At 44.5% G+C, this 27,339-nt stretch overlaps 1 protein-coding gene across 2 annotated transcripts in view; it reads left to right on the forward strand.

The window, feature by feature from the left end:
* PREX1 (phosphatidylinositol-3,4,5-trisphosphate dependent Rac exchange factor 1) overlaps positions 1-27,339 on the forward strand; it is a 219,720-nt gene that overhangs the window by 97,663 nt on the left and 94,718 nt on the right. For both annotated transcript variants that reach the window (XM_054045980.1, XM_054045981.1), the window contains exons 4-6: positions 4,654-4,758; positions 9,283-9,384; positions 23,944-24,105. In XM_054045980.1, coding sequence (XP_053901955.1) covers positions 4,654-4,758; positions 9,283-9,384; positions 23,944-24,105 — 369 coding nt within the window. The remainder of the gene's footprint in view (positions 1-4,653; positions 4,759-9,282; positions 9,385-23,943; positions 24,106-27,339) is intronic.

Genomic DNA, 27,339 nt, shown 5'->3' on the forward strand with positions numbered 1-27,339 from the left:
AACCATTTTCTTTCTGAGCCCCCCTTCCCCTGCTATAAAAACTCCAGGGCCCAGCTGTGCCACAACAACTGTTTTTCTGCATATAAAAGCCAGGGCTGGCGTTAAAGGGTAGCAAGCAGAGCAATTGCCCAGGGCCACACACGACGGGGCACCACGAAGCTAAGTTCTTCAGGCTTTGGCTTCAGCCCTGAATGGTGGGGCTTGGTGCCCCGGGCTGCAGTCCCGTGCGGCGGGACTTTGGCTTTCTGCTCTGGGCCCTAGCGAGTCTAACACTGGCCATGCTTGGCAGATCCCCTGAAACCTGCTCGCAGCCTCCCAGGAGGCCCCGGACCCCTGGTTGAGAACCACTGATTAGACAATAATGCTAGATGGATGAGTGCTACTGCAAATTTCGCTTGTATTGGAGTCTAATGGACTGGCACATTCTGCATCAATTTGCACTGAAGCCCGTACAATGCATTGTTCATAATGTCTACACGATTCTGTCCCACAGTTCCCAAGAGACAAAGGCCTGCAGTCCATACATTGCAGTGAGTCAAACTCCTTCCAGTTCAGAATATACAGTCAAAACTGGTCATAACCATAATTGCTATGTGTGTTCACCTAGGGCTCCAGTTCTAAGGAGATGCAGAAATAATGCTGGGAGGTACTATCACCACTTAGTTCCAGGCAAGCAATGACCAAGAGAAGGTTAGCAAAGGGGGAGAAAGCAATCTCTTAGTATGTGGGGTCCTGCTGGAGCTCAGAAGATAATATACAGCCTGAAGTGCAGCAATGTGGAAGACAGAAAGGGCTAATTCTCAGGGGCCAGTGTCTTGCCACAATGCAGATTTAAATAATGATACCCTGGCAACTGGCAGTGAGATTTCTAATGCATTGGCCTGGGTTTAAAGCAGATCTCCAGTTCCCCTCTTTGCTTAGGGTACCAGTGCCCCATGTCTGTAATTGGTACTGTTCTAGTGAAGTCGTGGCACGTGTGAGCAAGCTGTACTATGGAGGTACCGTTGTTCTCAGCAGTTTTCCATGGAGTCATTGCATAGTTTCAGCGAAATGGTGGGCAGTATTTTGTCACAAGGAGAATAAAGGATGGAATACTCTGGGCGTTGAAGGGAAAAAGCCAACAATGATCCCCAAGAGATGCAGTTCTGGGACATAGCTGTAGAGCTGACACTTTTTCCATAGCACATGTTGTTAGCCAGTTTGACAAGTGAGCAACCTAGATGCAGAAGGGAGAAAACCTTGAGATAACAAATATTCTAAAAATAAATCTTGTAAGTCTCTGGGTCCCCCTAGCAAATAGAGTAGAATGAATAGATGGATTTCCCACCCTGAATTGCATATGAAAATCACTAAAGGTTTTGTGAATCCAAACATCACTCTCGCCACATTGTTTTTCATTATGGTCAAGTCACAGCATAACCCAAAGGGGATTAGTGGTGAGGAAGTTAGATAAAGCCTGTGACCTGAATGTGCCCATGTATCTTCATGATCACCTGACTTAATAGCAAGTTTATCATTGTTCCCGATTACAAGTGCCACTTCCGTGTCACCTGCCAGATGTTAGCACAGATGTTCCCCCGCAGCAGATAGCTGTTTTTAAAAAAATGCTAAATTCAGCAAATAGAGTGAGAATCCCAGGACTCAAGTGCCCACAGGCTAATGGTGTCTCTTTCTGACATTTCCCTTGAATTTCTAAGCTCTAAACGTTTTCCCTGAGTTTCCTTGTCATAAAGGCTCTTTTATGCAGACCATGGAAACATCAGGCTGTCTGCGGACCAGAAATGCACAGAGCTGGCGAGAGCTTGGTCTCTCTGTTATTGCCAGAGCTGATTCATGTCGGGTGGAAGCAGTACAGGAAGTCTGTGTGCAGATTCCTGGATCACAGTGAACTACCTGCTGACAGTGATATAACCTCAGAGGCCAAGCAGCATCTGCCTCCATATAACTTATGGTCTGAACAAAGCACAGAACTCCCCTTCTCCCCACAAAAAACCCTCACAACACACAAGCGCTTTCATGGAACTTTGAGTTCTCTGTTATTTTTACATGACTGCTCCCTGCTGGAACAATGGGGCTTCCCATCAATGTCACAACAGTTAGGCACAAGTCAGCCAAGCAACATCTATTGATGTATATCTATGGCAACTGACCTGCACTGTAGGCCAGCCTTAGCCTTCATTCCGCCTTGGATCACCAGTAGGGTGACCGGCTAGCAAGTGTGAAAAATCGGGACAGGGAGTAGGGGGTAAAAGGAGCCCATATTAAAAAAAGCCCCAAATATCAGGACTGTCCCTATAAAATGGGACATCTGGTCACCCTAATCAGCAGTGATGAAGACAAGACAGGTTGCTGACTAACCGAGCCACTAGGTCTAGGTAGGAGCCTTACTGGCTGATGGAAAGGAAGAGTATCAAAAATAGGGTGTAGATGCACCACTTGTAGGTCCAACCTCCAGTTCAGCAGTGCTGGTTTATTTGATTCCATCAGATTTCTGAGCTGCTATTAATTTGAATTAGATACATCTGCTGTTTGCCTGGTGCTGTGTGAATATGATCAGACAATGCTGTCTCAAGGATGAGGCAAGTTAATGCAGCATCCCCTAAGTACACTGGAATCAAGCAATCTCGAAGCATTTAAGAATGTGCTTAAGTTCCTGAATAAGGATGGAAAGGACCGCATGGTTAAAATTAAATGTGTGCTTAAATGCTTTGATGAATCGGGGCCCAAAAGCTGAGGGGCTCCTTTGAGGGGAACTTTTTTCTCTCCCCACTCCAAGGACTCCATGCAAGGCTCAGAGAGAATAAACAGAGGGGGAACAAAGCTTTTAGGAATATTCCAATTTAGAGCAGTAAAAATTTATTTTTGTCAGTACAGCATCTCTGGGTCTGGATGCACATGGGGAGCAGATCTGCTGAGTAAGAAGGTGTCATTTTTACACAGTCCCTTGTCTGACCATAATTGCACTTTAAGGTAGTGGTAACTGTAGGTTCAGCATTCCAGGGGATAACATCTCTAATTATGGAACTGATCATTTCTTCATTGATGGGAAGGAGGGAAACCTCAGTGTCACCCAGAGAGGAAATTAAATACTTCAGACACTGAGTAATTTAAAGAATAGCTCTCATACTTGTTGGTCTTATGCATGAAAGGCAGCTGGAAAGGACTTGATGAAAGCACTCTGCTGTGTGTATAATTATTATATTGAGTCAAGTTTAGCAGGGTGATTTTGTCATGATACAAATATAAGCTCTCAGAATGTGGAACGCATGATGCTGCAGTCAGTAACCTGAGCAATGACATTTGCTCCTGTTGCATTGATACAAGCTCGCCTCCTGATCTGAAACAGATGCTGTCATGAGAATGGAGGCTATTTCTAGGAAACTAGTTTTCAAGCGTTCTGCTCCTGTGCGTCTGGAGCTGCATGAGGGAGTCAAGAAGAGCAAATATTGGAGGAACTCACCTGCCCAGCTTCTCCTTCTTTAACTTGCTCTTTTAAAGACACAATCAGCATGATTCCCAGTTCCCTCCATCCATGTGTGTCATGCATCCAGCCTGCCTTTTCCTGTGTCTGGTGGTCTGGAGCCTCCCTTTCTATCAAACTCCCCAGGATTAAAGCCATATACTGATGTGAGCCATGCTGCTGAGAGATAAAGGTCCAGAGCATCTGCTTGCCCACGTCCCACTCCAATTTCTTTGTGGCTGCTGCTTTGTTTGCCCTATGCCATTGGTATTATTGTGTTTGGGGAGAAATCAATTTAGTCTTAGCTCTGCACCCATCAATAAAAGGAGAAACAAATGCCCCATCAGATCAGTGATCCTTTGGTATAAAAACAAGCAGCACTTTACTCAGTTCATGAGCACGTGTCCGGCCCTGAAGCAGTTGACCTGAATGCTGAGTTAGCCTCCTGTATCAGTGTGTAAACACAGTTTCTCTTCCATGAGGTCATAGGGAATGCAGCTAATATTTCTCCGGATCCATGTGGCTTAACTGTTTCAAACAGCCATAGTTTTTGCATGGATCTGTGCATATCAACATAAATAAAGCTGTTAAAGTCTGCAAGTATCTAATCTGCAGCTTGCGGAGGAAGATCTATGTGGACCAATACCTGCAAGATACTGCTTCTAAAAGTGCCCATCTCATAGTTTGGGACAGATTGTGTCTGGTCCCTGGATATGGAAGGGTGCATGGAGCTTTCATCCCCTAGGGCACAAGAGCCTTTAAACTGCAAGGTGCTGGAAATGGTTTTTATTGCTTTTCTGTAAAATATTCCATGTTGTTCTCCAAATAAGTTATGTTTGCGGTGTGCTCAGCATCTCTAATCTATTACACTGGAAAAAATTCTACCGTCACTCTCACCCTGTGGTTTAAATAAAGTAGAACATGGTATTACCAGCTGCTTCTTGTACTTTAACAAGGAGATTTTCTTTCAGTTTGTGGGCGTGACATCATGTGTATGGCCAGAAGGATCATGTATATTTACAGCACGGTAGTTAAGGAATTAGAGGAGCACCTCCATTTATTGTTAATGTTGTGCCTAAATTCAGACTCCTTTGTAAAATATTTAATTTGTATTATTCTGAGAGAAAATACGCAAACCAGTTCTGTCCATACAATCATACTCTGAGTCAACATGTGTTACTTTTTTCTTGCAGAAAGACAAGTTCTTTGTATACGAGGAATATTGCAGCAACCATGAGAAAGCACTCAGGCTCCTAATGGAACTGAACAAGATTCCAGCAGTGAGAGCATTCCTCCTGGTGAGCATCTTCTCTAGCATTTTGCACTTAACAATCCAACTTTGTATTGTACTTACAAGGAACCTTTCATGTCCCAGGGGCTCAAAGCACTTTACAGACATGAACTATTCAAGCCTTACAGCTGCTGGGAGGGTAGATATTAATATGTCCATTGTTTTGATTGGCAAACTGAGTCACAGAACTAAATTCAGCCCTGGAACGAGCAATTTCAATACGAGGTTGTTCCCATTTAGCCCAGAGATGAGTTGTCCCACAGATGATTAAATGAGTTGCCCAACAAGTCAATGGCAGAATTAGGACTAGAACCCCAGTGAATCTGATTTCCCACTCCATGCTCTAGCCAATAGACAGAACTCCCTCCCAAAAAGTGAACTGCACTTCTTGATTATTTTCTGTTTCTTTGGTGGCATTTCCTCCCTCCAACATCCTCCTCCCATCTTCCTTGATTCCAGGTCATCTCTCCCTTGTTCCCAACCATGGGCAAAGGTATTGGGAGTGAGAGTTGCCACCAGCTGATAGCCTAACATCCTGAATCACCCTAAGTTCTTACTGCATGCCTTGAGGTAGAAAGGAGGCTGCCATTTTGAAAATGTGGTCCTTCATATGAGGGCTTCATTCCCTTCCACTCCTAACTTGTCTCCCACCTGCCAAAGGCCTAGTCCTTCCGGATTAAATAGAGAAGCAGAAGCCCCTTCTGAATGAATATCCCTTCCAGGTAGGCCCTCATCCTCTGGGCACTTTTCAGCCACAATTCCTAGACCTAACAGGAAGCATGGAGAACAAGAGTTCATTCCCTTAAGTATTTAGGCCCTCTTCACTCTTGTGAGTTTGAGTTAGTCCCATGATGTCACTGTGTTTTTGAAGCACTGAAGTGTCTCCTTCTAGCCTGTTGGCTCCTCTGTGTGTCACTGCAAAGGAAAAATTATTTGGGAGAAGGTCTAGACCAGGGGTCGGCAACCTTCAGCACGTGGCCCGTCAGGATAATCTGCTGGCGGGCCATGAGACATTTTGTTTACATTGACTGTCTGCAGGCACGGCCCCCTGCAGCTCCCAGTGGCCATGGTTTGCCGTTCCCAGCCAATGGGAGCTGCGGGAAGTAGCGCGGGCTGCAGGGACATGCTGGCCGCCGCTTCCCACAGCTCACATTGGCCGGGAACAGCAAACCATGGCCACTGGGAGCTGTGGGGGGCCGCACCTGTGGATGGTCAACGTAAACAAAATGTCTCGCGGCCTGCCAGCGGATTACCCTGATGGGCCGCGTGCCGAAGGTTGCCCCTGGTCTAGAGAGAAAAGTGCATATGACCATTGTTTCAGAGTGTTCTCTGCACCTACTAATTGGGCCAACAGAGACAAAAAGCATTAGCTATGTTGTTGGCCTCAACTGGCAAACTGGGCAGGAGGCCCAGAGTAAGAGATGATGTGCTGCCAACTGTCGTTTTCTGTAGCACCTGGATTCAAAAGATTCTTAAAATAGCTGTAAATATGGGGAAAACACTAAAGCCTGTGCTTTGCTGTGGCTGCTATAATTTCTTCCACCCCCAATCTCCCATGAAAGCCCACGTTATAATGTCACCCTGCAATGAGGGCTACATTAGAATACAAAGCATTGCTTGTGTGAATGGATTTGGCCTGGGTGCCCTCTCACAGCTGGTGAAATATAGAGTCCAGCTTCAGAAGATCTGGGAATATATCTGAAAACTTAGTAAGATTTAAATGGCAATTTTGATCCGGTGTTGGAGTGATGGGCGGAGAAGAGGCCTGGGAAGGACTGAATCACACGAGACTCTTGGAAAATTGAACTGAGAGCTTTGTGAGCTGGTAGCAAGCACCACAGATCTAGAATAGCCTGGAGAGTGGTTATTGTGCAGGAGATTGTATGAAAAATTATCATTCGGGGCTGTTGATAAATGGTGTCTGTGAGGGCTGTCTGAAAATAGAGAGATGATTAAACCTACAGCCAAAAAAGCACCAATGCTCAGAGTGCTTCTGGGCCACTATAATGAATGATGCACTAGGAAAATGTTCTTAATGAACAAAGCAGGTGAAGCTTGGCTTGTTTGAGGCGTCATTACAAACATAAAACTTAACTTTGGTTGACTGGAAGGTTTTGTGAGTCTTTCAAATACACTTTGAATGAGTTATGGAACAACTCTGACCCTTTTACCTGGACTTGGTTGGGTTTGGATTTACTTTTCTTACTTCTTGTATCAGCAATAACTATACTGAGTGTATAGTTTGTGGAGAGTTTATATTGTCCCTTTCATTAACTATGTCTAACCAAAACTGGATGGGTTTGCCCTATCCTGGGTACAGACATGCCCATTTACCCTTTTCTGTCTGGAAACTGCAGGCTAAAATAAGATGCACTCATTAGGAACAGTATAATAAAGTTATGGCCAAAGTTTGAGCTGCAGGAAATCAAAGTCCACTGCATCCCATAGACAGTCTCACAGCCTAATCATATGTCCCATAGGGTAAACAAAACATACCCTGGAACCAAACGGTGGGTTCAGACATGATGATTAGGCAGTGAGACTGTCTATGGGATGCAATGGACTTTGATTTCCTGCAGCTCAAACTTTGGCCATAACTTTAATGAGTGCATCTTCTTTTAGCCTTTTGGGTTCGATATCCTTGGGGCCCAATGGTGTAAGCCTTATATAGGTGAGCACTAACTCACATGAGAGGTCACATTAAGTTCAGCAGGACTATCGAGTAATGACAGTTAGTTGGGTTCCTTTTGCTGATTGCACATTTCCCCCTTCACATTGTTTGACATGTTCTGAACCTCAGTCAGTATAATGTTTATCTTTGGATTAAGAACTCCACACTACCATCTTTACCCATAATGGCTCATCTCCTATTGATGCCTAGAGAGCTTTGAGCATCTAACTCCCTCCTTTGTGTCATCAGCACTTGCACACATAAATCTCCCGCCACAGTTAGTAGCATCTTCATGAAGCATTTCCCATCCTTTCACATTCTATCCACTGAGTTTCAGCATGACTTGCATGTCGGTGTTTTGTCAGGTGTTGTCAGTGCTCCAACTGAGCAGGTAGTTTTAGGAAGTGAAGACCGATTCTTGTTTTCCAGAAGGAGCTGGGCTCCAACACCAAAAAGGAAAATACTGGATAAAGCAGGGGTGGGCAAACTTTTTGGCCCGAGGGCCATATTGGGGGTCCAAAACTGTATGGAGGGCCAGTGTAGTGTATTAAATTGCTCCCCATAAGAATGTGCTACTTACGGTTGCCAGTCCAGGTGCTCTGAGCAGCATGGTAAGGAGGCGGGGAGTGGGGGGATTGGATAAGGGGCAGAGGGTCCTGGGGGGCAGTCAGGGGACAGGGAGCAGGGGGCGGTTGGATAGGTGTGGGAGTCCCAGGAGGCTTGTCAGGTGGTGGGGGTGTGGATAGGGGTTGGGGCAGTCAGGAGACAGGGAGCAGGGGAGGTTGGATAGGAGGTGGGGTCCCGGGGAGTGGTTAGGGGACGGGGGTCCTGGGAGGGGGCAGTCGGGGACAAGGAGCAGTGGGGGTTGGATGGATTGGGGGTTCTGAGGGGGCAGTCAGGGGATGGGAAGTGGGAGGGGACGGGGGCCAGACTGTTTGGGGAGGCACAGCCTTCCCTACCTGGGTGTCAAGCATTAAATTGCTCCTCGTAGGAATGTGCTACCTACAGTGTTCTACTTACAGCTGCCAGTCCTGGTGCTCCGTAAGTAGCACATTCCTACGGAGAGCAATTTAATACACTACACCTGGCGGCTCTCACCGCCGCGCTGCCTGGCAGGAGCTCACAGCCCCCCCTCCCAGAGCGCTGGCGGCACGGCGAGCTGAGGCTGCGGGGGCAGGGCCGGGGGCTAGCCTCCCCGGCCGGGATCTCAAGGGCTGGGCAGGACCGTCATGCGGGCCGGATGTGGCCCGTGGGCCGTAGTTTGCCCACCTCTGGAATAAAGGATATAAAATGTGGAAGAAAAAAAATAAAAAGAACATCATTGCAGAGGGCTGATGGGACCTGTTATGCAGGATTCACTCCCACTCAGTTGCTATTAGTATTATTGTTTCTTTTGGGTTAGGAACAATTTTTCATTGTGTGTTTGTAGAGCACTTAGCACAGTGGGGTCCTAGTCCGTGACTGGGGTGCTTAGGCACTACCACAATGCAATTTACAATCGACTGGCCCCCAGCTCTGACTTGTCCTGAAAATTTATCAGAATTCCTCCAGCAACTCTTGACCACGGTTTGGGAATGACATTGTGTCTCCCTGGCTTTGTGCATGCAGTGTTCATAGGGTGCAGCATTCTTCTTCATTTCTTGTTCTGAAATGCTCTAGAGTGTTAACAGCAGCAGAAAAACAGTTGCTGCCTTTCAGGGAGTGGCTGCTTTTCAATGGTGATGAAGTGATTCTCTTTCCTGTACAATATGGTTTGGGATCCGAATGTGTGAACAGTGCTATGGAACTATAAAGTCATTATCCAAGAGTGTATGGGAGCTTTGTATCAATGATGATGTTTCTTTTCCTTTCTGTTTACAGAGCTGCATGCTTTTGGGAGGCAGAAAGACGACAGACATTCCACTAGAGGGTTATCTGCTGACACCAATTCAGAGAATTTGCAAATATCCACTTCTCCTAAAGGTACCATTTAGAATAGAATTTCCCCGGCTGGCTGCTTTGTTCCTGGGTTGCTTCCAGCCCTGGCTCTCACGCTCTCACTTCTGCCCTCCGAGTTTGCATATCTAAAAGTTAACTTCCACCCTATGTGCATGAATGACTTCTGTAGGTGTAGTCAAAGGCTGGCTCTAGTCTAACAGATGGGTGATTACTGCAGTGGTTTGGGTAGATGAGAAAAGGAGATGTACTGACTCTGTAATGCCGTTCTGCTTGAGAGTCCCTTATGCTTACTCAGAAGAGTCAGTGCTAAGATGCCACAAGGACTCCTCGTTGTTTTTGCTGATACAGACTAACACGGCTACCACTCTTGAGTGCTATTTTAGCCACTTCCTGAAAAGCTGTGTTCAAACAGAAGTTATATCATTATTCTGGGGGTGTTGGATGGCTCAGGGGATGAGTAATGGGCTATCAAGCCTTTCATCTCTAGGTCACTTGTTTGAATCTACCTGTGTCTAGAGGGATTACAACCTCTTGTTGTTTGGCAGCTTGTCTGAAATGTGTTCCGGTGTCTCAGCTCAGTTCCCAATTGACAGGTAACATTGCAAAAAACATCCTTCCTGTTAGCACTAATTGGCCTCCTTGTTGGCAATCTCAGCAGATGAGCCAAAGAACCAATGGGCAATGAGGACTGACCTTACTTCTTATCCCTAGCAGTGGCCCCTCTGGGTCAGGACTGAGGCACATAGGCAAAGGCGGCCAGCATGGGAGAACTTGCACTGCCCATGCTGTACCTGTTTTGTGGTTAAAACAGAAGTCGTCAGTCTCCTGGGCTGCCAGTCTCATACCTTCTACTAGAATCACATTCATTTATTAATACAAAAAAATAAAAGAAGCAACTGCCTTCCATCTCTAAAGAAAGGTCCCTTTGTGGGGAGTGAAGTAAGAAAATATATGTTCCAATCAGGGCTGGGGAATCTGCCTTTGCCAGGCATAATGTTGTAGCGCCACTGTATGTCACAGAATGACACTGTACTACTGTGTCCATTAGTCCCAAATGCATGAAAACTATCACTACCTAGGTGTGGACTCCTTGCCTTTTTCCTCCTTTTATTAAACCACTGCTTGTTTATTTGATCCTATTGTATTTTCTCTAATTCACCGCCACTCCCCCAGACACTTGATTGGAGTTTTCAGTGTCAAATGTTTCCATTTGTGCTTGTGCAACTTTGCACACGCCCAATCACATGTGCCTGCTGGTTTTCACACACTATCATTTGTGGGCACAACTGTTAGGATTTACACACACTGAAACTGTTTTGTGTGCAAACCAAGTGCAGGCTGAGTTCACATTGGGTTTCCATACACAAAAGAGTGTGAGCATAAATGCAGAAATGGAGGACAATGGAGACTGCTATGAACATTTCTTCCTTACTAAAACAACAAGGAGTCCAGACTCCTCATTGTTTTTGTGGATACAGACTAACACGGTTACCCCTCTGATACTTTTTTCCTTTCTGTTAGCAATAGTTGGGAGATGACAATAGCCTTTGTCCTACAGTAGGGTTACCATAATCCAGCAATCAAAAAAGAGGACGGGAGGAGCCCCGCCCCATCCTGCCCTAGCCCCGCCCCTGCCCCTTCCCACTCCCCCCCTCAGAACCCCCAACCCTCCCCCCACTCCTTGTCCCCTGACTGCCCCCTCCTGGGACCCCTTCCCCTAACTGCCCCCGAGGACTCCACCCCCTACCTAAGCCTCCCTGCCTCTTGTCCCCTGGCTGAGTGTCGGAGCCCCATGTAAGTGACACCGTCCGGCCGGCAGCACTGTTAGCCGCGCGTGCTCTGCATGGGGGGGACGTCCGGACATTTACAAATTCCCCCCGGACGCTATTTTTAGCTTAAAAAGCCGGACATGTCCGGGGGAATCCGGATGAATGGTAACCCTATCCTACAGTGCCACCAGCTCTGGTGTATCTTTGGACATAAGACTGGTCACATCTAGACCTTGTGAAGCCTGGTTTGAATGGTGTCTCAGCTCCTGCAATATATACATTTGTTTATGTGGGATAGTTTGGGGAGGACTGGGTGTCTGTTCAGTCTTTGAATTTACACTGGGACTGTGAGCAACATTACTGTGCATAGAAAGACGGCTGCGGTGGTATCTGATAGGGTAAACAGGCCAGAGGAAGTGGGGATCTAAAAATGCGGTTGCTTTGCATTCCTGATCAAGGACCTTAGTAATATTTATGCTTCCTTGTTTCCACATTGTGGCTGGTTGCTTTATTGGCTCCCAGCTGTGTTTATCAGAGTGGTGGAGCCTGAAAATCTGAGGTTCCTTAGATTCTCTGGAGTTTCCAAAGGATTCAGAACACTGGCCACACACAGGAGAGTAGTAACCGGATTCTTGCTCCTGTTCCACTCTCTTTGCACTGTTCAGGAAAGTTCCTGCAGGTTGCCTGTATGGGGGAGTCCCCAGTGGGTGCAGAGCTTGTGGAGCTGGCTCCTACACCTGCCTTTGCATAGCCTGGTGGGCATGTTGGGGACATGCTGGATGTGGATGGCCAAAGTGGCTAGTGGATGATATCCTCTAACTATCCCCAACTGGGGAATGGTCTCTGGGCTGTTTTCACCTGTGACCAGGGTGGGTCAGAGAATCAGGGATCTCCTCTCCTGCACCTAGTGGAAGCTGGGCATAGCAGAGAATCGAGCCCTAAAAGAGAATGAAAGATATTGCTTCTGGAAGGCCATTGGTTTTCTATGCCTAGATTTGTCCTGCTGCCTTCCCCCCGCCCCTTGACCTTTTCTTTCACTCAGACCACATGCTTGGAGTTTCTTTCAGACAGTTTAGTGCCTTCTGCTTTTCCATCCATGTCCGGTAAGTCTCGCCTGCTGAGTCAGCCTGTGCTGAGTGGGGGTTGGTGAATTCCTAAGTCTTTGGAAAATATGATACTTTAAAGTGGATTTCTACCAGTCTGTGTTGATCTATGCAGCTACTTACCCATTGGCTGCAAGTTAATGACATGCAAATAGAAGTCTGTGTTCTATTTTAAAAGCCCATCAATATATTAGAACAGCATATTCTGCAAATATTAAAGCGACTCCTGAAACCTCAGTGCCTTCATTCAAAGACAGATGGGATATGTGCCACTATTTAAATACCATGGACATAGTTGCTATGGAAACATCTCAGATAGAGACAGACATTTTTGATTGTCAGATAGCAGTTCTAGTGATATGATGGAATTTTAGCACCGTCTGACTAGGGTGACCAGATAGCAACTGTGAAAAAACGGGTCAGGAGGTGGGGGGGTAATAGGCGCCTATATAAGAAAAAGTCCCCAAAAACGGGACTGTCCCTATAAAAACGGGACATCTGGGCACCCTACCTCTGACTTCTGTTTCTCTTCTCTTCCGTAGCTTTTGGTGCAAGGCATTGAGTGCTAGTGATGGGTTCTATGCCAAGAGATGGCAGTGCCTATGAATGGAATTTCCATAGGGCCAGTTTCTCCTGCTTTGCTTTAATAAAGAATGTGTTGCTTTATACATGGAGAAAAGGGAAAAGACGTTTGAATAAATGCCTCTAAGCTAGAGGTTCAAATCTAACCCAGCTCAGCTGCAACCCAAGTCATTATTATCTGATGACCATTTATTGGTGTCAAGTATCAGAGAGGTAGCTGTGTTAGTCTGGATCTGTAAAAAGCGACAGAGTTCTGTGGCACCTTCTAGACTAACAGATGTATTGGAACATAAGCTTTCGTGGGTGAATACCCACTTTGTCAGATGCACGTGGGTATTCACCCATGAAAGCTTATGCTCCAATACGTCTGTTAGTCTAGAAGGTGCCACAGAACATTTATTGGCCTTTTTCGAAATGGTCTGGTGGTTTCAATTCCCTCCCACATACTCAGGTATGTGTGTGATAAAAATTCTAATTGGCACTAATCTCCATTCTCTGAAGCCAGACTAAATACTGACTAGGCCTGGAGACTGAAATAGCCTCTCCTACCTAGAAATGGTCCCTTCAGGTCAGTATGAAAGCACGCTGGAAGAATAGGGTTAAGCGTGCACTGTTGATGCCCCTGCTGTGCCTGACTTCTGGATAGAGGACACCAGTGTTGCCAATCTAGAACTCTTCACCAGTATTAAATCTACTTATGAAACAGTAGTAGAGTGCACTGTAAGGCATTGTCGGGAAAGATGTTCTGGGTGGAAATTCTTATTTTGTTGCATGTCATTACTTTATGGGATTCCTTTCACATCCCAGTTAAATCACTGTTCATTTCTTAAAGATTCATGGACATGAAATAGATCTACTGGAAAATGCTGAAGGGAATTCAGCTTCTGTCCACGCAACACATCAGCCTCATCAAGAGAGTCTATGTCATTAGTGGAAATGTCTTTCAGCTCAGAAAATGTCCTTAATCTTCAGAAGCTACATGTGTTGATAGTTTCTCAGGGGGATGAGTTCATGATGGATATATTATGTGCCTTCCAAATCTCAGTTAATGCTACTGAGAAAAAATAAAATAAAATAAAAATGGAAAGTTTTAATACCAGTTCCTCAGAAGTAGACATGAGTGTTTCAAACTTGGAAAGAACTGGGAAAGAACTTTGAGTGATTATAAAAAAGCTGACTGAGTGAAACCAACTCTCCAAACCCAGAAATAAAGTTGGTGTTAAAACAATGCAACTTCCAAATAAAATGAAAGCTACTGAACTGCAGTGACTGCGGATTGGGCTCTGTTTTCTCTTACTCCGAGGGCATTCTGACACAAATATATTCCTGCTGATTAGCAAAATCATAGGCCAGGAGTTATTCCTCCTTTCTCTTTTACTTTGTCTTTAACAAGAGCTTATGAATTTCAGGATTTTCAGATAACCTAGACATGATCTTGGTATGGTCAAGTTTTACCCAATATTCTGTCCTCTCATTAGTCTGAGAGGCATTTTTGTCTTCTGCTTAGATTTACAAACTGGGAATCAGGACTTCTGGGTTCTCTTTTCAGTTCTATCATCAGGAGAATCATCTTTATCATTGGGGATGCTGTGAAGTTAATAAATAATTTGCAAATTGCTTTAAGCTCCTTAGGTGTAAGGTGCTGTAAATGTTTTTGTAAGAACAGGAGAATAAAACCACTGAAGATGCTGAGCATCTCCTGAGGTACTTGGCTATAGGTAAGTAGTTAGTGTTGATAAGATGCTATGGAAATAAGTAAGCAGGTATCGCCAATATTTTCTATGATTCCCTGTAGTATGATATCTAGTGGTGGATCTTCCTATAGTTTCTCATCTGATGAGGCCAGTTGATGTCTGAACCAATGCATGAGGGAAATGGAGATGGAAAAATGAATTCAAATGTTGATGATTGTTGCTATTTTAATGATAATTTACATTTTCCTAGTTTGTCTATCAATTGCAGCAGCTCTGACTAGTGTGAACAGTTTTTTAATGTTTGTGTTGCTTTTCTTTTGAACTCTCCCCAATTTCCCTGTCCCAGGTGTGGAATGGGGCTCAAACCTCAACACTGTTTTCCAGAACAATTCTGATACTACTATTAATGGCCCCCTTCCTCCCAGTACTGCTTTTGCCTAGCATCTCTAGCATATAAGGGAGTAAGCACAGAATTTGTTGGCTTGCATATTAATGATCCTCAATATGAAGTCTTTCTAATCTTACTTTCTATTCTTCTCTTTCTTGTTGGTGCTGCATTTTGGCAAAGGATTTAGAGTCTGTATTTGGGAGGTTGGCATTCAGAATATCCCACTATTCATCTGTCTGTTGACAATGAGTTTCATCATGTACACGAAATAACAGGCATCACCTTTTAAGCATGGGATTGGGCTCAGTGAAGGCTTAAATTAAACAGGGAGAAATGTGCTGTCTATGGCAAGCATTCTGATCCTTTAAGAGGAGAAGAAACAAAGACCACACCACAGACCTTGGTAGCGTACACTCTACCAATGAGGTAGAGTCCAGCATTGATGTGTCAGCTGGAAATCTCACTGAGTAAATATTAGTAGAAGATCTGTATTAAAGCAGCACTCTGGCTGATAACAATCCTATGACTCTACATTAATTAGTGGGAACTACTGCACTCCTTAGGAGTAGAAGCAGCTCTTGTGCTAGCTAATCCCAGTACAAAAATAGCCATTCCCCCCTAAGAAAGTGCATTTATATCAATGAAAAGAGAACCTGGGGAAGTAGTGACCATGAGTAAATCACAGCCTTAGGGGGTGGGATTAGAGGCATTCACCCCCCTCTCCCCTACTTCATACCATATCAGGAATGAATAGCCCAGGATAACCACACCCCTGGAATCATCTGATCTCCAAAGGCATGTCACAGGGGTTATGAATGTTTCCTGTTTTATGCATATTCTGCTTAGGAGTTACTAAGTACCCAGCCAGACATTTACACTCAAGTTCCAGTCTATTTTTTCCCCATAATATGCATCACTATACAGAAAATCCAAGGTAGTAATTATGTGTTGCTTCATGTGATGGGAGAGTCCTAGGTCCTGAGAGGGAAAGAAGGACCTGGAGGCAAAAACTGAGCTGCCAGATTCAGAATCCATTTGAAAGATAAAGCAGAACAATGAGGCATATGTAAACCCTAATGAATATGGTGCCTGAATTTTGAAATAGAGGATAATGAGGCCAATCATGCAGATACAGAGTGGGATGGAAAACTGCTAACTTCCTCTCTATTCCCCTTAGAGTTGTTTAAAAGACAGGACACCTCTAATTAGCCAGCATTTAATGTGTTACCATCTAACTTTCCCACTTCGGAGAAACAATGGGGTTGTATTTGGGTTCATAACATTGCATCAAATGTTTAAATTAATTCCCCTGTCCAGAATGAATTGAAATTTTAAAAACGTGTTCATAAATGAATGATATACTGCTGTGCAGGGATGCCGTTCAATTTAAGAATCCCACCTATGCATGAAATAATTTTTATCTGCTATTTTCACAAGTGATAGCTAAGATTCCTATCAATGAAAAAGAGAAAAATTACTTCTCATGGTTAATGATTGTTCACTTTGTGGATTTTACAGCATTTGTGTATAATCAGTGGTATCGTTTCTCCCACCGTTTGTGAGAGTCTTTCACAGAGCAGAAGGGGGAAAAATACATTTAAAAATAGGATTATAAAATCACACAAATTAGCAGGCAGACTCAGGGACAGAAACACAACCTGAAGTGATTTTTAACTTTAAAAAAAAAAGACTAAATTTCAAGTTGACAGAGTGCAATATTATTATTATTATTCCAGTTACTTTAAGGAAAATAATACAGAATCACACAAACATTAAAATCATGGAATCATTTCTATTCATATTAGGTTTTGTTTCAGAAATACAGTTTGGAGCTGAATTATTTATTAATGATCCTTTCCAAGTAGATTAGAATAGGAAATCTGGTGTCTTTGTTATCTTTATCTGTTGCCCTAAGCTTTTCAATATGTAGCCCACAGGATTCCCACCTAAAGCTATATTTTACATGTGCACTAGTTTGTTGTGCAAATCTAGGCACCCCGGCAGGCCACGATTTGCATCTGCAATGAATGTGCAGCGTGAACATTCCAGTGTGGAAAATGTAGTGTATGGTCATAAATTTGTGTGTTCTAGAACGTATGGAGGAGGAAGCATGGAAGTATTTTTATGTGGATACTTGTAATTTTCAATTGCAAAGTATGCGCTCAGCTATCGGTTTACAGTATACAACTAGAGAGTATCATTTTGAGGGTGGTGGGGAAAAGGCTGGCAGAGTCTTAAAAAAAAAAAAAAAAGAACAGGTTAGCCGAATAACATCCTTTGTGCTCGGAAGTGTTACAGCTGGGTTTGTATTTGAAAAACCTCTTACTTCCTCTGTCTAAATAATCTGCATTGTTCTTCCCTTCGGTGTTTGTACCTTCCTTTAAAACGCACATTACACTGAGTCCTCTCCACCCTGTTTTAGTTTTAAGTTTATGGGGCATGCACAATTAGCAGCACATACTTTTTTTTCTGCTCCCTGATGTTATATTTTTCATCCCAAGTGATTCCGTTTTTACACTTGGATTCTATCAGATGTTTGCAAATCTTTTAGCTTTGCGCTATGTGACCTGCATTCATGACTGAAATACTTGACTTAAGTTGGAAATCCTTTTGCTGTGTTGCATGATCTATGATTGGCATCTCTGCTTGTCGGGCATAGAGCTCTCTTTTTTCTGTGGCAAAATGCTGCACTGAGCATCTGAAAAATATTCAGAGAGTACAATTTCATGGAAAGAATGTACAGTTCAAAAGAAAATGTGTGTTGGGCAGCATGGGCTTTTCCTGTGTGCTCATTTCTTAGGCTTAGGGTTGCCAACTTTCTACTTGCACAAAACCTGAACACCCTTGCCCCGCCCCCTGCCCCACCCATTCTCTGGGACCCCGCCTCACTCCATCCCCCCCCCGTTGCTTGCTCTCCCCACCCTCAGTCACTCGCTCGTTTTCACCGGGCTGGGTCAGGGGGTTGCGGTGTGTGTGTGTGGGGGTGGGGTGAGGGCTCCGGCTGGGGGTATGGGCTCTGGTGTGGGGCCGGGGATGAGTGATTTGGGGTGCAGGAGAGGGCTTTGGGCTGGAACTGAGGGGTTCAGAGTACATGAGGGGGCTCTGGGCTGGGGCAGGAGGTTGGGATGCGGGGGGTGTGAGGGCTCTGGCTGGGGTTACAGGCTCTGGTGTGAGACCGGGGATGAGGGGTTTGGGGGTAGGAGGGTGCTCCGGGCTGGGACTGAGGGGTTCGGAGGGCAGGAGGGAGATCAGGGCTGGGGCAGGGGGCTGGGGTGCACGGGGGTGAGGGCTCTGGCTGGAGGTGCAAGCTCTCTCTGGGGTGGGGCTGGGGATGAGGGGTTTGGGTGCAGGAGGGTGTGCCGGGCTGGGATCAAGGGATTTGGAGGGCAGGAGGGGGAATCAGGGCTTGAGCAGGGGTTTGGGGCGCAGGAGAGGGGGTCAGGGGTGTAGGCTCCAGGCGGCACTTACCTCAAGCAGCTCCCGGAAGCAGTGGCATACCCAACCTCTGGCTCCTATGCAGTTCCTGGCCAATGGGAGCTACAGAGCCGGTGCCCGGGACGGGGGCAGCGTGCAGAGCATGGGAGCCAGAGGGGGGACATGCCACTGCTTCTGGGAGCTGCAGGGAGCCTGCTTTAGCCCCGCTGTGCCTCCAACTGGATTTTTAACGGCCTTTTGCCAGACTCCTGGCAACCCTACTTAAGCTCTGATATGTTTGCATGGAAATCACAAGCAAAAATAAGCTTTTAGAATCCAAGTACAGAAGCTGCAGATGCACCTGTTGACATGGCGCTTTTATGTTGTTTCTACCAAAAATAAGCACACAGATTGCCATTTCCAAATGAAGTGGTGCATGTGTGCAGCAAAGTAGGTTTGATTTCGGTTACATTGGGATCCAGTCCTGCTTGCATTGAATTCATGGAAGTTGTTAAACAGATTTCAATGAGCATCTGATCAGACCTTAACTCTTTTGGAGAGGTGATTTTCAAGCATGGTGCATGGAGGAATGAGATTATACCCATGCACCACAAGCAAAATTCATTGCTTTGTTTATTTAGATATCTAACATTTGTTGCATGTACTAGCTCACACTTACAGTTCAGTAAATGCATGGAGTGGCCCATCATCATTTCCTCACTGAGTTTTAAAGCAGACTTCTGTCTCCACTGCCATGTAGTCAGAACATGGTGGGCTGCTATGGGTGGCATGTCTGTAGAGCTGTGCAACGGTGAAAGTGATGTTGGAGTACAATGGAGGAGTGTCAGAGAGGGCCTGTCCTGACGGACCCAAGGGAGACAGTCCCCTCTGTCATCTCAATTTCCTCAAAGAGGGGAGGGGATCTTTTCTTAATTTAAATTAAAATAATGGATTTGAAATGATAATTACTTTTCAAATGGAAGACAGAAACCCAAGGTTTGTGATTCAGACAACGGTGGCTGTTGGAAAAGCTCAGGCTTTTCAGTTCCCCAATGAAGGCATGTTTGGGGGAAAGTTAGTGTATTTTGTGAATTTGTTTAAGGTCTCCTATGTGGCTGCATGCTTATTGCAAGCAGCAGCCTTACTTTCCCAATGCAAGGCCTGTAGTGCATAAATGATAATACACAGGGCATTTGGCAATCCTGACTTAGGCCAGGCAAAACATATATGGAGGGTAGGACAGTCCTACCCGTGGTCAGACATCTGGTCACTGTCTCTTGAGTGCTTTTCAACATGCTGGCAAACACTCTCAGCGTTTACTTCGCGCATTCATAAATCTGTTGCTAAAATAAAGAAGCACCTCGCTGCTTTTCAGAAGTCCTGGGCACTGCCCTTCCAGGGGAGAGGTATCTCAGAGCACAGGCTTATGAGGCTCTTCAGCTCTGGGCCAAGCTTGAGCGGGAGTTGCCTTTCTGTCAGTCTGTGGCAAGCCATTCCTTTTTACCCCTATGGCTGTGGAGATTGATCTAGCGCCCAGGCAGGCGTTCTATTGGAAGAAGATGAATTCCTGTTTCTGTTTAGTGTGGTGGGAGTGGAGGGCCATTTTCTCCACCTCTCAATGGTATTTCGGAAGGGCTAGCTATACAGACAGCACTAATATATACATATACATTTCCAAAGCAGCACCTGTGACTTAGAGCTGCAGAAAACCCTTTATTGATTTTAATGGGAGTCATGCAGCAAAAATGTCATGTGCCCCTTTGAATATGTGAGGCTGAGACAGATGACTGTAATGTATGCCCATATTATCCTCTCCTGTCTTTTTGAACACTCATCTCCTGCCTTACCCGGAGCCCATAGGGAGTAAGAACAGCCCTCCCATGGGATCTCCTTCTGTGATTTTTGATTGACAGTTATAGGGCAGAGTGAAAGCTGGGGGGACCCAGCTCGTTTCCCTGTTGCATATGTTACCCAGTCTGGAAATCACCCTAGAGCCTAGGATAATTAACTCTGCTCCCCTAATGGGACTCCTGGTTGTCAGCACAATACGCTTCTGCTCCATCACCCACCTGACAACAGCCATTATCAATCACCACTTATAATTTTCAGGAAGGAAAATTTATAGCTAAGTGCAAGTTCCCAAAATAGCTCGTTCCATACATGATGCAAAAAGGGGCTCTGGTAAAAGGGCAATACAGGGTTTGATAAACTGAAAAAAATAATCCAAGGGAATGAAATTTTGGACTTTGTTCTTTAAAACTATCGGTTTTGAATTTGATGGTTAATTATTATTGCAAATCTGTATAGCCCTGTAAATTTACCTTCTACTGTACGAAGGTGAACAGTCTCATTATACAGCACCCAACATGTGAGAGTGAGAGAGAGCCCAGAAAATGCAATACCAATGCATCATGATTCTCCTGAGAACAGTAGCTTAGCCTCAAGATGTGGATTTCATTTGAAAAGGTTACACAAAACTGATTAGTTAGTAAATAAGTAATGACAGTACTTTCGCACTTGTATAGCATTGGCTCTTAAACAGTTTCACAGAAATCAATGCATTAAGCCTCTCAGCACCCCATGTAAGGTAGATACTATTATCTTCATTTTGCAGCAGGGGAAAACGGGGCACATGGCTTAAGTAATTTGGGGCAAAGACAGAAATGGGAAGCCAGCCTTCCCGAATCCCAGCCTCCTTCTTTATAATATTGTTATTAAATCCTTAAACAGTTTTTGAGAATCTTTTTTTTAATCTTGACATTATGCCCCTTCTTTTATTCTTTTCTTTCATGCGCAGTTGTCCAAATCTTTTAAACATCTCCAAATGTTGACTCATGAACTTCCATATTCTCTCTGGTCCCCTCTACCGTGTATCCATATGCCTCATACTCTTTAATGCATTTTTCCTCACAACAGCCCTGTGGAGTAGAGTGCTGTTTTCCCCATCTGTAAAATGGGGATCTTAGGCACAGAAAAAACCCCAACAAACAAACCAACCAGCCCTCATGGGGCTTGTGCTACAGGGCTAAAAAAAGCAGTCTAGAGGCTCCTGCTTGGGCTGGCGCCAGGGCTCTGAGACCCAGCTCCCAGAGCCTGGAAGGGAACATCAACATTACTGTTTTTAGCCCAGCAGCATGAGTTCTGTGAGCCCGAGTCAGTTGACCTGGGCTCTGAGACTCACTGCTGTGTTTTTTGCAGTGTAGACGTACCTTACGTGACTTGCCCTAGGTCATACAAGAAATCTGTGAAGAAGCAGGGAATTGAACCCAGGGAAGACTATCAGTCTGGGTGTTGTAGTCCTGAAGTGACAGTTCTTAGCTCTGTTTGCAGCCCGCCCTGCTGCACATAAGCTCACTCCATTTCCCTTTCTGGAAATGTGGAATGAGGCAGCTCAGCAGCAGTTTGCCATTCAGTCACAGAACTTAAAAACAGCCAACGTCATGTTGAAAAGAAAAAGAATATTGAGAGAACGTGAAATATTCCAGCTGGGCTAAAAATGTGGCTCTTAAACACCATATTATGTATCAAGAGGAAACCGTGAATCTCACTAAGGTTTTTTTAATGGCTCTTTTATCCAATTGAGGCTGGCAATACAATAATATTGGTCTGAAAAATGATGAATTATGAGTTGATGGTGGTTACACTCTTTGCCAAACCCTCATCGTTGGTGATTATCGTCAGGTTCCAAAGCGTTCCCATGGCTCTGCCCCAGCAAACAGTGGCTAGCTGGGCTATTCTGATCTGAACCATGTGAATTGGAGTCTCTTAGGAATCCTTCACAGGTGACAGTTTGTTCATATTTATGTTAATAAGTCCAGACAACACACGTCCATCGACTACACTTCATCCAGAGAAGAACTGCTGAGCTCTTGCTTTTATCTGGGCCTCTCCCCTTCCCACGCTAGATTGTTTGGTAGCATTTTCCTTTCTGGGACCTGTCTGTGATCACTATGTGCTTGTCCGGGGGCCACTAAGGCCTTTGGCTCATCAGGGATTGTCTAGGGGTTATAGCAATGTTGTGAGAGTCAGGACTTTTTGGTTGTGCCACTGGCTGGCTCTGTGACCATCGGTCAAGTCACTTAATTTTCTGTGCCGTGAATTCCCCTATGGTATAATGAGCACCTGCCACCCAGAAATGTTGGAAGAATTAATTAACGCTGTGTTCTTGTACAATGCCTTTCAACCCAGGATTTCCGAAGTGTTACTATCACTGTTATTTAGAGTATTGCACATGGGGATACTCCTATTAGCAACACGTACAGGGCTAGCTTTTCAAAAGAATGCAGCTTCTATAGGCTGCTGAGGGCTGAGCTGTTTTGAAGATCTGGACTGTAGGTCCTTATCTTACACCACGGGAGGTGCACCACTGACTTCAGTGGGAACAGGATCAAGCCCATAGAAAGGGCTATCGTTAGAACATATCTATTTGCATATGTGCAGCAGGAAATAATTTATTTTTTATGTAATTATTTAATGCAATTGAGCGTGGCTCTTGTTAGCACCAAACACGTGACACAGCACAACACGCTTTGTATGTCTTTCCTCTTTTGACATATGTGATAAATGAAGGGGTGGGGGGGAGAGCTCCCTTTTATGGACCCAGCCAGCCAGTTAGCTATAAAATCCCTCTTAGTAGCTGTTCTCTACTTGCTTTACCTGTAAAGGTTAAAAGTCACTGCAATACATACGTAAAAGGAAGTGAGTGGGCACCTGGCCAAAAGAGCCAATGGGAAGGCTAGAACTTTTTAAAATTAAAACAAGACTCCCCTTTTGTCTGTCTGTTGTTGTTCTCGGGAAGAAGCAGAGACAGGGCTAAAACTATGCTGTAAGAAGCTTGGGGCCAAGTATGAAAAATTATCTGAAATGTCTAGAAAGACGCAATTCGGTTTATTTCTTTTTATTTCTTTATGGCTCGTGGACTCCTTTGTGGTAACCCCAAATGCTTTTGTTTCACTTGTAACCTTTAAGCTGGACCTCAAGCAGGTTATTCTTGATGCTTAATTCTTGTAAGTGGGTTTTTTAAATCTAGCAATAGCCTGAGTTTTCAAATATATTTTCTTTCTTGTTGTTTTTAATAAAATTTACCTTTTTTATGAACAGGATTAGATTTTGTGTCCTAAGAGGTTTGTGCACATGTTGTTTAATTAGCTGGTGGCAACAGCTGATTTTCTTTGTTTTCTTTCTCAGCTCTTTCCCGTAGGGGGGGTGAAAGGGCTTGAGGGTACCCCACAGGAGGAATTCCCAAGTACGCCTTCCTGGGCTCTCAAAGGGGTTCTGGACTTGGGTGGTGGCAGCATCTACCTATCCAAGGTCAGAGAAAAACTGTAACCTTGGGAGTTTAATACAAGCCTGGAGTGGCCAGTATTAATTTTTAGAATCCTTGCGAGCCCTCACCTTCTGCACCAGAGTGGGGAATCAGCCTTGACAACATATTTATCAGCCTGCACTTATTTAGCAACATAGCAATATAACAGTACCCCTGCACTGACCAACAGCCTTTCCTAGACCAGCATCTACAGCAACACACATACAATTTTCTTTAATTGAACAAGCTCCTGAGTGCTTTTCTTACGCAATTGCACACGAATCCCTTGCTAGTGACTGTTCACATGTTTACAATTTTCCTTTTTTAGGAACTAGCTAAGAGGACACCTTCTAGGCATCCCGATCACCAAGCGGTCCAGAATGCATTGCAGGCGATGAAGACTGTCTGCACCAATATCAATGAAACCAAGAGGCAGATGGAGAAGCTGGAAGCCCTTGAGCAGCTGCAGTCCCACATTGAAGGATGGGAGGTATGGTGGCAGATCAGTGGGGCTGCTAAACCCCCCGTAGGCAGTTAATTACACTGCATAACACAAAGAACTGGAGCGCAATGATTCACATTGTATACAGGGATCTCTGTATGTCTTCTGTGGTATATAAATGCACTTAAAGGAGTGGGTGGCACTTTGATGAATTGAGAATTCAGTGGTTTTTTTATGGGAGTGTGAGCTGTGCCTACATGGTAGCATGAAAGAAGGAAATTGCAAGGGATTTAAATTTGAAATTGGTAGATCTTATTTGAGGAACATGGAAATCTAGAGGATGAAATCAAAGATGTTCTAAATTCCTCTTCCTACAAGTCTTGACTTTTCCCAGGAGCTTTCAAAGTTAACCCACCCGTGTTAATAAAAATTTTCTGTCTCCTCTGCCCTCTCCCCCCAAAACAACGACGAGCTAGGGCTGCTATGTCTATATTTGCTGCTGTTAGGTAACTCAGGGAAGGGATTCTAGTGAAGTATTTATTAGTTGATGCTGGGGAAGAGAACGGAGAAAGAAAGATTGAGAGAGAGAGAGAATGAGAATTTGGGAGAAAAGGCAGTCTGGAAAGGAGCCATCCAGTGGTAGATTCTGGCAGTAGATTTAATGCAAAAAAGTTTGTCAGTTTTGTAATTTGATGTCTTTAGCGGAGGCCATGGGATTAGCAGTGCTGCAATCCCAAGGGAGATGTACAGTTCATTTTTACTCCACCATAGGGAGTTAGTGGTGTGAAACGGCTTCATGGAGAGATTGGCGTCAGGAGTTTCATGTGCCTGACATTTAAAATATCCAGGCTGAGTGCTGCCAGCTAAGGATTCCTTCTCTGATGACATCTTTCCAGAGGTCATGTAAACTTCCTCGTGTTCGGACTTTTGGGTGTGCTCCAGGACTGCTTTTTTGTTTGTTTGTTTTAAACCTTGCTCATTTTCCCCCTGAAGGATGTTCTTGGCATCCAGCTGAAGACATGAGAGCAACACAGATATCCAGCTGTGTGGTTTTTGGATAGCAAGCTCAGCAAACAAAGCCAGATAAAGTTTAGTACAGCAAGACTCCCAGAAGCAGTTGAAACCTTTACAGCATTGATGTGATTTGGGGGTCAGTTAGGCAAGAGGCATGTCTTGAACTCTGAAGTCTCAATGGTGACTCTGCGAGTGTCCATGATGTCATATGTAAAACAAGATCCAAACTGCGCATGTTTTCTTAGGGTTTAAATAACCCACAGCAACATTGTGGGGAGGAGAACAGTTTGAGATCTGTTTATCTTCCCTGTTTTACAGGAATGCTACCTAGGTCACTCAGCCCATCAGTTTGAAAGTTCAGAAGTATTTTTCACTAGCAATAAGCTATGAAATACATTTCTGAGGCTCCTACCAGTGGTTTGAAGGTTGTGGTACCTTCACATATTGTAGAAAGAGATCATATTGACCATGTCATTTCTTCTGATGTACATTTAAGCAGGTTAGAAACTGGTTGGTAGTCCCTTACCCTGGGCTTCCACACTGCCAGGGTCTCACAAAATGATGTCACGTTTGAGCAACGTAGCCATCCCTAGAAGTGATAGGGACTCAGATACCATTTGCAGTTCAGAACCATGTCTTGAGTTACATTTCACAGTTTATTCCCAGTGAGAAGGGCTCTCAACCTGTGCTAAATCATGGGCAGTATAATTTATGCATTAGAGCATCATCAAACAGGCTGTTTTCTCCACTTGATTCGTGGTGAATTCCTTTCAGAATTCTGTGGATTTGTTAAAAAAAGGGGAGCCGAGAGAGAATGCTATAAAAGGAGAATCCTTTACATGGGGCTTTTTGTTTAGCACAGAACCAGTTTATACACTGTTTCAATTTACTATATACTGACAGTTCTGTAGGGGAGAGATGAAGTGGTTGAGGTAATATCTTTTATTGGACCCACCTTGTCTCTCTAATATCCTGGCACCAATGTGGCTGCAACAACACTGCAAACAGCAATGGAAGATATTCGATAGTAATCAGTTAGGGACACCCCAGATAGACTGTGTTCCCTGTGTAATCACTACATGCTGATACCCTGGATTCCCCAAATCTGATATGTGCAGAGAAGCAAAATTCCCATCTTAAAAGAACAGCAGAAATCGTAAGAGATGTGTTCATGCTGAGGCAGATCAATCATTTTATAATTGGCTCTAATTTGCAGTTCCACTTGGTGTAACCTATTTTTACCTGCAGCCCAGTCCCACTCAGAAAGGTAAGAAATCCTTCCCCATCCGTGTCAACATCATAGAAATCATTCCTACTGTGTTCCTTACAACCAAAAGACTCGCTAATTGGTATGAGCAAGGAGCAAACGTGTCAGCACCAGATAGGAAATGCATCAAACTCTTTCAGTGATGGGCCCAATATAAGTAGAAAAATTAATAGATTTTAAGGCCAGAAGGGACCGTTATGATCATCTAGTCTGACTTTCTGCATAACACAGGCCATAGACACAGCAGTTTAGCTGATATACGTTTTATAATCCAAAGTTAGTTCTCTTTTCCAGTAAGACTCAAATCAGCCAGTGATTCCTGCATCGAAACCCCAGTAACAGACAGGCCTCTTATTGGTAATTTCACTGTGGTCATTGCTTTTTTCTGACCTTCTCCATCACTTTCAGTTCCCTTGCACAAATTAAAAGACATCAATGCCTGCATCTGCCCCATTGACTGATATGGGAGCAGGGATGCTCAGCCCCCGTTAGCCTAGGGTCCCAAGTGGACCAGAGCATTTATTCAGCTATTTGTACAACTGTACATAGGGATTAGGGGGTCACACATTCTGGAACTCGGAGATCTCTACTGTCTGGTCCAGTTGGCCACTTCGCTTTGTCAACAGTTTATCTTCAAAATAAAATAAAGAGCGCCTCATTTCTGGGCATGTCTTAGCATGTCCCATATGATGTTTAGGAAAATAAAGCATGTTAGGACAGGAAATGGAAATATCGTAACCAGTTAATTCTTGTTAAATGTTAAAAACAAATATACAGAGACACAGATGTGTAACACCGGCACGCACACGCATGTTGACTCGCATACACAGCAGCCTTTGAATAGTAGCTGCTTCCTTTACTAAGCTTGAAAAATGCAGCACAATTGGAAAGAGCTGGTTTGGAAACCAGTGAATCCAAGAACAGCTCACACCTCTAGAACAACCAGGGCTGCACTGCATTTAGAAAGTCTGAACTCTATTCAGTGATGTCTCTCAAATAGT

This window comes from Malaclemys terrapin, chromosome 12 (assembly GCF_027887155.1).
Source record: "Malaclemys terrapin pileata isolate rMalTer1 chromosome 12, rMalTer1.hap1, whole genome shotgun sequence".
Lineage (NCBI taxonomy): Eukaryota > Metazoa > Chordata > Testudines > Emydidae > Malaclemys > Malaclemys terrapin.